Below are 16373 nucleotides of genomic sequence, written 5' to 3' on the forward strand. Positions count from 1 at the left end.
CATGTGCATATAGACTTTTATGTACATAAACCTTACTGGCAATGTACAACGCGCAATTAGTTGCATGAACGAGTTACATTGAACATTAGAAAGTCGGCAGTTTGAAAATAGAAATAGGAAGGATAACAAGTACTCAAGTCTCAGCTCATTCTTCCCATGAAAGATCAATCTTTAAACAACAGAGGTTCGTTCTATCAGAATCCTTTTTTATAAATATAATAAAAAAATATATGTACTCTGTGTTCAAAACTTTTAATCGTCGTATAAATTGCCTATCTTTATTTCTTTTACTGACTGAATAGTAAAACATGGCTACATGAATCATTGCCATTTTATGTTTTATTGCTTAGTGTAACTGTAACACAACGATATCAAATGTAATCGTCAAAATGGTAACTACTGTGTCGCAGAATTATACAGATTATATTCCAAAATATCAAAAAGTAAAATAAAATTCCTATCTTATTTAATTATCTATTAATATAAAGAGCATAAAGGCCAACGCTAAATTTTATTGCAAATCGAAACACATTTATAACGTTCTGATTTGCAATAAGATATTGGCTTTTATGTTTTTTTATATTATATAATAAACTTTAATTTTTCGATGACATGAACGGAGAAAACAAAATTTTTTCTTCAAATATATTACAAAATATAACATTTTTTAAAATGCTTTTTTAATCATTATGATATAATTTTTTTACTGCGTTATAATGATATAAAATAAGTAATTTTTTCAAATATTTTTTTCTAAAAACTTGTATTTGCAGTCACATAAGTAATCTATCGCAAAAATTTGAGATGCTTACACTTCTATTAGTACTTTATATCTTCATATTTAAAAAATATTTTTAAAAAATGGAAACTTTCGATATAAAGATTTTACTTCTATAAATTTACTATACACGTAATTCGTAACAACTTTATAACAAATAAAATTTAATTATCACGAAATTGTAATCATCGCGAATTTATGACGTACATTCGAAATAATAACGCGTATAGTACATATAAAAGAAAAGTAAAATCTTTATGTCAAATATGTTTGCATTTTTTTGTAATAGAAAATAATTTTCAAAAATGCAGTCAGTTCAAATTGTTGCAGCAGAACGGCACGATGACAAATAAAGGTTTTTAGAGAAAAGATTAAAAATACACTACTTACTTTAAATTGTCATTAAAGAAAAATTGTAAAATAATGATTAAAACAGCATTTTAAAAAGGTTTTCCGATACAATTAAAGAAATTTACAACAAAAATTTTCCCCGTACATGTCATCAAAGTTAAACTTCAATTTTTCAAAGCTCAAGCTCTAAACACAATGCGAAACAATAATAACGATACAGCAATAATGATAGAAATAATACTAGTGATAAAAACAGAAGAATCCAAGATTCGGAAATGCATATGTCAATGCACATAGGAATACAGAATAAGGTAATGATATTTCAACGAGTTGGAAACTATATCTTATAACCTACCAAGTGTTCAGATTTTTCATTTTATTTATGTATATGCTATAATCATAAAGCAGATAGGAAATGTAGTTTATACGCAATCAAATTGGTTGGCCTTTTTATTTCTTTTGCTGCATTATGCAACAAGAGCGATAAATATATCGCTTATATATTTCTATACTGTTCCTATCTCTGCTTTTGTCGCTCATATAATTATCTAGGATTTCATTTTTAAGTTAGTGCTATATGTAATAAAGTCATAGCAGCAACATGAAGTTTCAAGCATTCGAAAGATGAGGTTTCAAGCTTTAAAACGCTTTTTTATACATTCTTCTGCGATGATTTTTTGCAAAAAATACATAATTTTGAATTTGCTTCTTTTAGTATCGACTTTAAGTAATTCCCTGATTTTTCAAGTGTATTTTCTAAACCCCTCAAATCTTTTTTAACATATTTATAAACAGATGGAGTTCTTTACTTTTATATTAGAGCTCCAAAAATCCTTTGCACGACCCTGGTTCCAACCTTCTATCGGTTGCACGCACAGAAGCTTTATGACTTGTTAGCTGATTAGATTTTACCGATTTACCTCGTGGAATTCGGACAAACAAATCATTTAACATAGCTTATTCACGTAAGTGATAATCGCCAATTGCTAGAAAGCAAATTTCATAAGTCAATGTTTAACGATTATGTAATGCCGATTTCTAGAGATTCGTTTTTCTTCCGGGAAAAAATCTAATTGCATAAATTGGAAATCTGATAAATTTAATCAAAAAAGCATAATTTTAAATAAATTAGCTTTTAATTTCAACTGATTATTTTATTATGTGTAAAATATTTTAATTGGTTGTCTAAGTTAATATCTTTTATCTTTGAATGCCATTTCTTTTTTTATCTATAGAATTTTAAACATTAAATAATTAGACAATTAAAGAAGTTCAATGTCTTGTTATTGCAAGATTACTTGTATTTCTTTCAAGTTTTAAAAAAAGAGAAAATAAGAAAAGTTTATTTAAAAGCATATTTCGTTAATATTTCGTTAGAATTTTATTTAAATATAATGTATAGGTTCTATACATTATTCTATTCTTTTATGATAATTATTATCAATCTAATAATCTTTATCTATATTATTAGACAAATAATTAAACGAATTTATCTTCTATTAAAAAATAAATTTAAGAAATTAAAGAAGATAACTATTTATTCAATTGTGAGCGTCATATACATTAATCAAAAATAATATATTTCTTTTATGGTATTCTACACAATTTTATATAAATATTCTTAGAATTCATATTGTAATTGCTTTTTCTCATTTAGAGTAATATAATTTCAAAATTACATTTTACTTTAATATAAATAATGCTTTCTGAAATTAACTTTTAATTTAACTTCAGTTGATTTAATCTAAACTTTTAATTAAATATTTTTGTTCATACATGTAACTTTTAATGTAACTAAGTTAATTTTATAAATTATTAATAATTAACTTTAAAAGAAACAATTATTTCTGATTCAATGCCGTCAAATATATATTTATAATTAAATCTGCCAAATATTCTGACCGAGATAATTAGAAATTTAATTATGTAACCAATATTCTGATTGATATGATCAAAATGCATTCTGTTAATATAACTTCTTGTTATAATCAATATATTTTTCTAGTGCTTCTCTAGCTCAGTGCCCAATCAAGAAAAATAGTGGAGTATCAGTGACGAGGATGAATATCCTCTTATCAGTGTTTCGCTAATGTCTGCGAAAAAAGCAACAAGCTGATCCAGTCTCGATTTGAAGCTCCGACCGTGATAAACCCATCCAATAGCTTCAGTCGCGTGGTGGAGCCCATTACCATCGCGCGTGGAGCATTAACAACGAATTCACGATTGTTTCAGCCTAGAAGATAAAGACTACCGCCGCCGTTTCCACCACCATCGTTGAACAGACCAGCCGTTCATGCAATGTGTCATTGAATTTTGAATCACTATTGACAGTGTCGTTGGAGTGTGCAACGTGCTTCACGCTCTTATTTTTCGTTCCGTTCTCAACATACGGAAAAAATGGCATGCGAGGAGAAGACGGTCGAGAAAATCGAGCTGAAGAGAGAGCTGGGGCTCTTCAGCGCGGTCAGCATCATTCTGGCGGTAATGATAGGTGAGATACGATTGTTGACTATGAAAATCTATAAATTTCCCGTGGATACGTAAATCATAAATTCTATCGTCGTCTGTAAACACGATTTGATCTCTATCAGATTTTATCTCTCACTTGCCATTTGCATTGAATAAATTAAACATTATGTATTGTACGAGTACACGTTTTATTCGCGCGTGCGATGCTCTCGTGCTGCATTTCGCGAATTTGATAGAAATTATGAGAATGCAACACAAATTACAACAGTATAGACGATAAAAATAATAATTCATGACACATTATTTTTTTATTTTTATTCGCGGATTCTCGAGTGTCGATCTCTGACACTCCCATTCGTAATCGCGCTCGTGCGATAAATCGTAATGCAACACAAAGAAGGCCAGATCTCAGACGTTCAAATCCGCAGTATCGTGCTAAAAAAAGATTCGGCGTGATGCACGCTTTTATTGCAAGTCACGAAAATTATTTTTATTCAGCACTGTTCAGCGATACAATAAATAATTAACCATTAACCATTGAACCTAATTTCGTAGTCCTAAATAGTATATTATAATAGTAATATAATCGTTTTTATTAGTACGCAAATAAAAAGAATTATGTCAAAAGCGATGTAAGAATAATTTGTTTTTCCACTAAACCGAGGAATACCATTTGTGTCAAGATCATTTAACAATGTCGAAAGTAATTATGTGTGATGAAAATGAACAAAAATATTATTACCCAAATTATTCATTAATTCTTTGTATAGATGTATTCCTCAATAAAAAACATATAGAATATATTCCAAAAATTTTGAACAGAGAATGGCAGTACGCGTCGCTTTCGAAATTTGTTTTCAATCTTTATTGTTCATCACATATATACAACACATACTAAATTGTTATTGTGACAAAGTAATGATAAATAATAATAAAGTTGAAAACAAGTTTCGAAAGCGACACATACTTCCATTCTCTGTTCAAAATTTTTGGAATATGTTTTTTAAAGGTATAGTCCTTGCGATTTTTTATGATGGTAATGATAACACCAGAGTTGGAAAAATCAAAATGTTATTTGTTACAGGTTAAAAAGATCACTGATTACTAAAAAAAGTACTTTTTATTTAACAATACAACTTAAATTTTTATTCGTACTTTATATTTGTAACTAGTTACATTTATTCATTATTTGCAAAAGTCATAAAAAAGCGCGTTAATGCATTACAAGTTACTTTTTATTATTTTTAGTAAATATTAATATGTAGTATTATATTAATACATCGTAATGATGTAATAATTAACTAATTTATCAATATAGTAAAAAAATTATAACATCATTATTAAATTATTATTATTATAAAAAGTAACGGTAATAATTTTTTTAGTAATAGTAATTTTTCCATTCCCTTATTTTGAATATTCTATTTGTCTTTTTCTCTCTTTTTTCAACTTTTTTTCAAATGGGAGATTATAATATTATATTATATTCAATTAATTACATTCTTCAAAAGAAATTCTATAAATGGAAAACAAAAGAAACCTTGCCTAAAATTTGATTAGAAAAACATGTTAAAAATACCATACAATAAAATAAGCAGAAGCACGCGATACATAAAATTTAATTAAAAAATTGACTGTCTGATTTTGAAAATTAAAGAATACATTCATATATTTATTTTATAGAAAATAAATATAATCAATTCGTTTTAATCTCTTTGAGTTTCGTGATGATCAAATTTAAAACAATATAATATATTATATATCTGTAGGAAAGTCACTGCCTTTTGTCTGTGTGGGAATAAAATAATCTTGTTATGTTTTTGTTTTAATCATTCATAGAGCGGTGAAATGTATCATGTATATGAGTATCACGAAAGTTACAGGCTTGTAGATAATACATAATCTCAAAAACATTTATCAATATTTTAAAGAGGCATAATAAATATAATCAGAAATGGTATTCTCCGAACTATAGCCTTTAGTGCAAGATAGCAATTCAGAAGTAGTTAGCAGCAGTTACATAATTGTATAGACCCAAATAAGATACCGCTTTATTCATTGAAGCCCTTGCTTTTAACAGTTGATTGACGGTGACCGAATTGCTTTCTCAAGCGTTCTTAAATACCGGGTGTTAAAGTAAAAAATATAAGATCGTATGTTCCTTAAAACCAATAAAAAAAGTTATATCATAAAGTAAAGAATTTATAGAAAAATCAACACAGCAGCATAGACAGAGTAATGAAGTTTGATGCTCGTTTCTATCAATGTAGATTAACTTTAATCTCGGTTCAATTCTTACAACTAGAAAAAGATAAAGAATTATCTTTAAAAGATAAGAAGAATTGTTGAATCCAACTTAAAATTAAACTATATTGGTAAAAACGATAACTCAGCTAAATATTTCTAAATTAGAACATCAAACATTTTCACATGGTTTAATTACTCAAAAATTTAGTAAAAAATTTCTCACATTCTTCGAGTGTTATCTTACCGACAGATCTTATCTTTTATCTGTTTTAAAATCTTCAAAGAATTTACAGAGACGAGGATTAACTACTGATATTATATCTACAATCAAATTATATTATCCGATATTATAACATTGCAACTAAGTAGCACAATTAGATAATGTCATGTTTGTCTCTCATCGCGATTATCTCGATATTAAAAATCCTAATAAAAATTCTTAATGATTTATTAATATAGAAAAACTTATAATATAGAAAAATTTTATATCACGCAGCTTCCAAATTATCTAAATATTTTCTCAATGATTAACAGACTAATGACCTGTTGACACTGGCCAACAAATATTTTGTTTATCAACGTAATAATTATATACGACTAAAATCATCGAAAAGGTTAATCGAGATTAATCGATCATTCACGTCATGGGACATTAGTTAGTTACTGTGACTGACTCCGCCGAATAATACCGATTGTGAATTGCTATTAACTACAATCTCTATTGTACAGGTTCCGGCATTTTCGTATCACCAACCAGCGCTTTTGAGCGATCAGGATCTGTAGGATTTTGCTTAATCGTTTGGATCAGCTGTGGCGTGCTGTCTCTATTAGGTGCATTGGCCTTCGCCGAATTGAGTACCGTGGTACCACGTTCTGGTGCCGAATATGCATATTTCATAGAAGCCTTCAAGCCTTTGCATCCATATGCCGGTCAGGTGCCAGCGTTCATCTGTTCTTGGATCTCTGTGATACTGTTACGACCGGCAGAAGTAGCAGTAATTACATTGACTTTCGCGGAGTATAGCGTGCAGCCATTTTCCGGATATCTTTGTAATCTATCCAGCGACTCTATGACAACGCTGAAGAAACTTATAGCGATTATGGCATTGAGTTTGATAACATATATTAATCTCATCAGCGTCAAACTCTACGTAAAAGTGCAGAATGTGTTCACTGTGTGCAAAGTAGTTGCATGTATGGTAGTAATTATCGGTGGAATATGGTGGCTGAGCACAGGTCACGTAGAACTTCTCAGTAATCCTTTTCATGGTACTACTACGTCAGCTGGCAATATTGCTCTGGCCTTTTACAGCGGTCTCTGGGCATATGACGGATGGACTGCGACCGCGATGATTACTGAAGAAATCCAGAAACCCGAAGTCAATATTTTTCGGAGCACGCTCATCGCGGTCCCCGTCATCACCATTCTATATGTATCCATGAACTTGATGTATATGGCAGCGTTGACAATGTCAGAGATGAAGAGCGCACCAGCGGTGGCAGTAGTTTGGGCTGACCGGGTTCTGCCGTCTTGGATGAGTTTCGCAATACCACTCGGTGTAGCGTTATCAACTTTTGGATGCGCTCTTAGTATTCAATTCAGCGTGGCCAGATTGTGCTTCGTTGCCGCCAGCGAGGGCCATGTACCACGAGTCTTCAGTTACGTACACATCGAGAAGATGACACCGGCTCCAGCAGTGATTTTGCAAAGTATTCTCTCACTAGCATGCCTGCTGTTAGGCGATATAATCGCCTTGATCGAGTTCGCTAGTTTTCTTATGTGGCTATTCTATGGATTAGCGATGATATCGCTTATAATTATGCGACGGACCAAAGCAAACGCTCCTAGACCATACACTGTACCTATTGTGATACCTTGGCTGATATTAGTGGTTTCAATCTTTCTTACAGTGCTTCCGATAGCTTACGAACCATCGATAAAATATTTATTCGTACTTATATTCGTCTTGTGCGGTCTTGTCGTATACCATGTATTCGTGTACAAGAAAATAGGAAATACCTTATCAGGTGAGTATAATAGGATAAAAAAATATATAGGAACCTCTTACATAAGAGATTTATATATCATTGACACCAAACATAGTTTGCTTCATTTATCATGAAATAAAATTTGTTTTTGTCTTTTTTCAGCCAAGCTAACATATGTCATGCAAATGTTATGTCTAGTCGTTGCTCCAGATAAAAAGGAAGACTGACCAAATATTTTTGAATCCATCATTGTTGTAAATATATATATATATATATATATATATATATATATATATATATTAGGTGTTGGAATTAATTCGTAGCGTTTTTTAATGAAAGAATGTTATTTATTTCACATGAGCATTAAAAAATACATTAATGAAAGTACTTCCCATCACTTGTAAAACGCTACGAATTAATTCCAACACCTAATATATATATATATATATATATATATATATAAATATAAAGTATATACACATATATACATAATAATTGCTCATATATGCATTAAAAAACGGCATTATTTTATACTACACATTTTTTATTATCAAAATAAATTGCAAATTCCATTCTTGTAATAAGCATAAAAAAATCAACAACATACCTTATATTAAAAAATTGAAGAATTTCTGTATTTAATGGATTTATATATATTATTCTATTTTTTAAGAATGTGCGTGCGCACGCGCGCGTGTGTATAAAAGTGTATATAAAAAAATACCGAAATATACAACACGCGAACAGTTAGGAAAAATAATAATTTATATACTGTAATAATGCAATATTACAATATTTTAATTTTAAATTATTTTTTACACGTTTTAGATATAATAAGTGTCTAGATAACAAAATAACGCATTTATATTACAATATACTCTTTTATGTACACAATGTCAGACATTTATTATATCTAACAATATTGTTATATTAAAATTAGTATTTTTAAAACATAAAATTTTAATTAATAACATACTTATACTTTTTTGTAATATTTTTTCTATAAGTAATAATATATATAGTAAAATTATCATTCGAATTTTATACAGTTAATGATAATTTTATATAAATAAATAAAAGATAGATTAAATTAAGAGACACACAGTAGCGTCTCATGCCAAGTATATTCTTAGTAAGGATAAAGTTTTATAGAACACATAATATTTTATCTAAATATCAAATTATATAAAAGTTACTTTTTATTCTTCTCAATCTTTTATGTAGCCGGCTGAACAAAGAATTAGTTCACCGTAATGAAAAAAACAGAAAATTATATTATATATAATCTGATGTTCAGAAAAAACATTGTGGTTAAACATTTCATTCAATATAAATTTTATAAAAAGTAAAATACTAATTATTTAAGATTCATACATCTTTTCCTTGAAAATTGAGGAGAATACACTCTTTAATCAGTATCTTATACAATATTTTCAATATAAAAACAAATTTTTCATAGATAAGTTGTAAATATAAATTTATATATATATATATATATATATATATATATATATATATAATGTATCAAAAAATATAAGACATCTATATATAAATTTGACTTATATATAATTTGTTTTATATAGTCATTTGTAATTTAATTAAATGAATAATATCAATTATTGTATCAAATATATATATATGTATATATATATATATATATATATATATATATAATAAAATGTAAAAATTTGTGAATAAAATTTTATATATATCTCACTGTATATCGATAAAATTTTACTGATATAATTAATACATTATCCTATGTTTAAATATCATTTCCATAAATATTCCACTTGTAAAATAAGTTCTTAAAAAATATTATTATGCTATATAGTATTTTTTTTAAATATACAGCATTAATAAAATTTAAAATTTATATATAAATTAACTCAAGCAGATCTTACATTTGTACAGTCTATAAAATTATTATTGAGTTGCACCACATTTTGAACAGGTTTGTCTTTCACTGAAACAGTTGAAAATTTGTTACATAAAAAAAGGAAAGTATTTTCTTATTGCTTACCTGAATATCTGATGAAGCTTCTTTCGGAATTCATTACAGAGAGCTTTTTCAGATGCAAGGGCTGCATCACGTTCTCGTAATTGTTGTCTCAAATTATATATTGTATCTTCTAATGCTTCAAAAATTGCCTAAAAAGATTAAATATTTTGTAAAGCAAAGTAACACATGAAAAAAATTAAGATTCATAAATGTAATTTATATTACAACTCACTCTAGATTCTTCCGCTGTATCAGATAAAGCAGGAGGCTCATCCAAACAGAAGAATTCCCTTACACACGAAACACCAATAAGAAGTGGACTATTCAATATACCATTAACAAATGTTTGAAGACCACATATTCTTTCTTCCAAAAAACTTGGAGCAAAATTATCACCAAGCCATTTTTTTCTTGGTAAAACCAAATGGGCAATAGGAACTTTTTGCCTTTTTAATTGCGCTAACAGTCGAACAAAGTCTGTGTACCTTCGAAATACAAACCAACAATCACCATTTTTCAATTCAACTCTAAGTTTGTAGACCTATACCAAAAACATAAAAAGAATTTACATTTAAAACATTGATGTAACGCAATAAAACAATTTCTATATAATTTTATATTTTAGATAACATTACTGTATCACATTTTAAATATTACTTATAAAGTTTACTGTTGAAGTTAATAAAATATATATACTGCTGTCTAATATATTTGTACTAAATTGTAAAATATTTATATTTGTGTTATATTAATGAAAAATATATATTAAAATAATATTAATAAAGTTTAACATGATATAATAAAACTATATAATCATTGATATAATTAACTAACTGTAAATCTAGCTCTCTCCTCCATGATCTCATAACCAACAATAGGTATTCTCAAGTCATCGCTAGTAAGGGGTGACTCAAGAATACCTGAGTTGGTACTGTTATCATTGGTATAATTAAATCGTTGCACAGTAAATGTATTCGAGTGACCAGATCCATCAGAGTTGGGACTATCAAGAACTCTCACAGTGCCTGTCTGAGATTTTCTTGCTTTGCTAATCGCAAGTGTTACCTCACTAATGCATCCTACACCAGCCTCTGAATTGGACATTTTAACTCGAACAAAACTAAACAAAACCATGCATACTTCAAATAAAAACTAATTAAAGCTTAGCTACTATTAGACAAATAAATTCAAGCATAATCAAATATAATATCTCTATGTGAAAGTATTATTCATTCAAATTACTGAAAAATACACAGTTTGATCAAACGTAAGCAATAAACTGACATTAACAGCAAATGAAATTTATAATAAATTAAATATTCCTAATTAAGCATTATGTAAAATACAAAGGAATAATAGTATAATTTAAAAAACTATTTAAATAAAAAAAATTTGTAGATTAAAAAGCAGTCTAAAAAAATCATTTATAATACAAGCTTAGTCCTACACTATGCAATCAACTTAATAAATGAAGAATAACTTTGCAAATACACTAACCTTAATTATTTTAACACATAAGAATATAATACGAAGCACTTATTTCTGTTCATTGTTTACATTTTATTATTTTCACAATCATAGACATCACATTTATTTATATGCCATGTCATAAATGTATCAATCACCTATTCAACAAATCCCTTGACAAATTTGTCTCATATTTTCTTGACATATTGAAAATATGACGACAATTCTTGGATTTAAAATTCGTGAGAAAATAAGGGCAATAAGATCAGAAATCTTCGAAGAACAGTCTTGGAATTCCTTTCTTTTTTAAATTACATTAAAACTGAATAGTGAAACTGATCGCAAGAGAAAAGGGAAGATGAAATGATTACACATGAACTGTGATCAAGTGCTAAATTACTAAAAAAATATTGTCATGTACCAGAAAGAACCCTGAGAACAACCATCCTCACCTTATTCATGTAATGCTTGAAAACTTTCTACACTAGCGACACCAACATCATTTTTATAAAATCATATAAACTACATACAACAATATCGACATGGCTGATAAAGTTGCCCTCTAAAGTGGATGTTAATTAAACAACAATATACATTTTTTTTTGCAATGCTCCTGATGGAAATAAATCGCTGAAATCGTTGAAAATCTCTCTTATTGACAGATTTAATTCAGCAATTTTCAGTAATAAAACGGACTACTATAAATTATAACTTTTATACAAATAGTTTACTCAATTTTTCCCCTAACAAAAATATGGTTACGAATGTATATATTTAATTTTCTAACTGTTATTTTAAAATTATTTTTAGGTATTGGACATCCCGCCTTTCCAGAACATGATTAATTATTAATTTTTACATATACATACTTTTCTATGATAAAATACATGCAAATATTATGAGATTATATTTAACATTTTTTTATTTTTGTTAATTTAATTAAAAATATGTGATTACAAAAAAATTCGAGATAAGTCGAATAGGTACTCTCATATTAGCGGGATATTAATGATTAAAATTTTTGGAAAATATAGAAAAATAAGAAATAATTAAATTTTACACAATAAATTTTTCAGTATAAAACTTCTTTAAAATCCCGCTATTATCGATTTATCTCGAACAGTTGGTACCCGAGAAACTTTTGTACTCACACATATAAGGAATTACAAAATGCATGTATTTTATTATTATTAAATATATTCCTTCGTAACCGCTATTCCGTTAAAAAATTATTCTACCCCTTTATTTTTAATAAGAAATAATTTTTAATGATGTGTGGCAGAACATATTTTCTCGCGAATTTTAATATTATATTAAAGATGTGATAAAAATTGTAATTGTAATTGACATACTACCAAAATTATTAATTATACTATCGTAAGTAGTCTGAAAAATTCATACTTACCTTTCTGTAACAAGACCGCTGGTTTAACGAACTGTTTAATTTTTCTTTACGAATGGACATTGTGAATTTGACGTAGAAAGTTCATTCTCCACTATGAAGATTGTTCTTCTTTCTATCGGATGCTAATTATGACGTATCACAAAGCAGGGACCTTGATATATTATTGGAATAAGTTATCTTGAATCAAAGTGCTGTCATAAATATATTAATGATTTTTTATTGCAATATTAATATGTTTTTAATGTAATTGCAACCCAATAAAATTATATATGTGTAAAATTATGTATATTTATATATATTTGTACATAAAATTATAAGATTGTATAAAATTACAATATATATAATTTTATATAAAACATTTTTTTCGAGAAGTTAATAATTAATAATAAATGCGATTTAATTATTGTTGATGTTTCATTTCATGTTTATCAATATTTTATTAAACATTTGTTTAGGAAAATTTATGTTTTCATATGTATTTTCGATGTTTTCGTATAATCCCGCATTACTAAAATTTGTTAGTTATGCTCCTATAATATCATTTTTATTATATTTTGAATAGCACTTATGATTGTATATTGTATTGTAAATAATTGTTATTATTGTTATATTGAATTGTATAAAGGATTTTTCAATAAAAGATAATATCAAAAAAATTAATACTTTACTGTATTTTGGTAATATCACAGTAAAGTAATTAGACAAATAAAAAATTAATTAAAAATATATTTACCTTAAAAAACTGGCTACTAAATTTATTAGTAGCCCGTTTTTTCACGGGTAATACTTACAAAGGAAAGAGGACCGCCGATAAAATCTGCGGGGGTGGTGGAGGGCCTCTAGCTCATTTTTACTAAATTGAACCTTAAATTAATGATATATGATTGGAAAAGTTTAAAGTGTATTTAAAGTCTCAATAATTGCTAGTAATTATAGAGACTCTGAAATATAATAGAGACTTATATATTAATAATTTTGTTTGGTAAAAATGAGCTTAAAATCTGCATTAAAAAAATTTAATTTCGTAATTTCATTTTTATGCAAGCGCATATTATATAATAACATTTATTAACAAAAATTTGCTCAATTCACTAAATTAATTTGTTTAAATATTCAATTTCGAGTTTCTTAAAATTCAGCAACTTTTATTTCCACAGTAGGAGATGCGAAATTGAAATTTTCATTTAATTAATAAATATTGTATCATTAAAAGATTTATTAAATAAACGTAGAGATTGTTATTGCAGAACCAGAATTCGGATTTTCTTGAAATATACGCAAATTTTGTGTTATAATAAGCATGCATTTTGTATACGAGGTATCGTATACATAATAAGCAAGAATGTTGTAAAAATTTATAAGCAATTTTTGTATTTTATATTTTATATTAAAAAGATTTGATGATTTCATATTTTATTATATTGTATTATGTCTGATTACTTTGTAATTCTTTTTTTATGTTCTTTTTATTTTGGTGTCAATTAAATACATTGTATGAAAGTATTAAATTCGTATGTAATAATATAAAGATATTCAAAGCCAGCAAACCTTAAATTACACGTAATGTTCCTCTTACAATTAGTTATAATTTGCCAAGAATATAATTGTAATATATTACGTTATACTAAAATTTTATTAATTGTTATGTAACTTGGTATTTGCTGAGAAAAAGAGGACCACCGTTAAAAATTAACGGGGTTGGTGAAGGGCTTCTACAGGTTGATTCTTTTTTATTCATTTAAATTTTTTTTACAACTTTAAATTAAATATAGTTTACTTACAATTAAAAGAATTCCAACTTTATTCAAAAATTGCAAATTGCAATATGATAAAGTAGCGCATTGATTAACTTGCCATGTTTCAGGAATTTCCCTCCTATATTTGTGTTACTTTTAAATTTCAACAATATAAAATTAGATATTTAAAGGTATCAACAAATAAATTTCTTATATTACATATCGGCATTGAATCGTAAAAGCCTGTTTTTTTGCACAATATAAAGCAGATTTTTATTAAATAATCTCGTCGCTTATCTCTCGTCATATCTAGTGTGCAATAGACTTTAAAGCCAATATTCATAGTCGATTTTTATTTTAAGACCATTTTAAGTAATGTCCTAAGATATTAATACGGCTTTCTGATCAGTTCATGACATCTTAAGGTTGTACTTAAGACTATCTTAAATATAAGATCTGATTATAAATGCAGGCAAAGAGAAATCTGAATCTCTATTAATTTGATAGATTTTAGTTATTTCAGCAAATCCAGCGATTTATTTCTATCAGGAGTACCGCAAAAAAATTAATGTCACATATTTATACATATTCATGCATGAAAAATTTTTGACCGAGTCTGACTATGAATATGGGCATAATTATAAGATCTAACCTTGATATTATCTGGCTTTTCTTTATTTATTTGATTTATTTATATAGCAGTTTAGTTTACAAAAAATATCATCTTAGCTGATGGGTTTGATTATTCATCTACACATGTCTCACTGATCGAAAGAATCAGTCGCCCATATAGAATTCAAGAGTTCCGGATTCGTATCCCATCCAAGGTGATATATTCATAAGTTATTTAGGATACTAATGAGCATTATTGTTTGATTATTAAGCAATTAATTTCATTCATTTAATTGTGAGATTATTATTTCAGTTTATGATTGTGTTTCAAATCCGAATCGGCGCACAGTCTATAAATTAATAACTATTATTTGTATATTCACATATGAATATTAAAAAATGTTAAATAGTGCAAAAAACTACTTTTTGCACAATAAATCTCAATTATTTCAGAAATTTGTGAAAACTAATGAAATTTAATGGCATTTATGGCATCGTTTTAGACATCCAAAAATTTATATTTAATAAGAAAACAACTTATCTGGTTCAAAATTATAAAAAAAAACATTTTTTATAAATTAGTGTAATTAACGTTTAAAACTTAAACTTTCTTTAGAGACTCATGAATAGATACCACGATTGAATTTAACAAAAGTACAAGATGTCTCAAGTTACCTACACTGTCCCAAGTCACCTACATTTGCGGTACCTATTATATTGTTCATCTGATCTGAACGACACAATAAAAAATTTAATCAGCTACTTATTTGACACTTAAAAGCACGTTTTTCAATTAAAAATTTGTTACATTATATTGTAAAACTTTCTATTCACGACACTATCTATGAAAAAAATCATAACTTTTAAATCATTTTTTTAAAACTTACTTAGAATTATTTAAGTAATACTATTGACATCTACCTTGACTTGTTTTAACGAAGAAGGATCAAGCTTTATGTAAAAAAATTGCATACTTTAAAATATGTTTTCAATAAAATAAATATAATAATCTAAACTAAAGTTCTTAAGGACCAGTTTCATCAACGCTAGTTAATTGACCAATTGCATTTGCTGTTTAGTAAAATTGATCAATTATGATTGACAGTTAATAGATTAGGGTTAATCGGCGTTGGAAATCGACCCTAGATATATCAAAGTAGCGCATTCGTTTTATCTAAGCTGAAAATGCCGACACTCTTCCTATTAGCTATTTCAACCGCCATTTCGATTTAGTTGTCTGTAATCCAATAAGTATTTGGTATAGCTATAAAGTATGATTAGTAGGTCCAAAATGAAGGATCTATGCACTACTTTGGT

General features: G+C 27.4%; 2 protein-coding genes across 2 annotated transcripts; one reads left to right on the top strand and one right to left on the bottom strand.

The window, feature by feature from the left end:
* Positions 1 to 1408: 1408 nt before the first annotated feature.
* On the top strand, positions 1409 to 8469 carry LOC105152917 (b(0,+)-type amino acid transporter 1). Its single transcript, XM_011067469.2, has 3 exons — positions 1409 to 3620; positions 6575 to 7873; positions 7997 to 8469. The coding sequence occupies exons 1-3, from the start codon at positions 3527 to 3529 to the stop codon at positions 8059 to 8061; spliced, it is 1458 nt and encodes a 485-aa protein (XP_011065771.1). The 5' UTR covers positions 1409 to 3526; the 3' UTR covers positions 8062 to 8469.
* A 1077-nt stretch (positions 8470 to 9546) lies between these two features.
* On the bottom strand, positions 9547 to 11761 carry Snx16 (sorting nexin 16). Its single transcript, XM_011067471.2, has 5 exons — positions 11334 to 11761; positions 10671 to 10956; positions 10069 to 10377; positions 9858 to 9985; positions 9547 to 9800 (listed from the first exon to the last, which is right to left on the bottom strand). The coding sequence occupies exons 2-5, from the start codon at positions 10938 to 10940 to the stop codon at positions 9761 to 9763; spliced, it is 747 nt and encodes a 248-aa protein (XP_011065773.1). The 5' UTR covers positions 10941 to 10956; positions 11334 to 11761; the 3' UTR covers positions 9547 to 9760.
* Between the last annotated feature and the right edge of the window lie 4612 nt (positions 11762 to 16373).

The sequence above is a fragment of the Acromyrmex echinatior genome, chromosome 15 (genome assembly GCF_024713525.1).
Source record: "Acromyrmex echinatior isolate Ae372 chromosome 15, ASM2471352v2, whole genome shotgun sequence".
Taxonomy (NCBI): Eukaryota; Metazoa; Arthropoda; class Insecta; order Hymenoptera; family Formicidae; genus Acromyrmex; species Acromyrmex echinatior.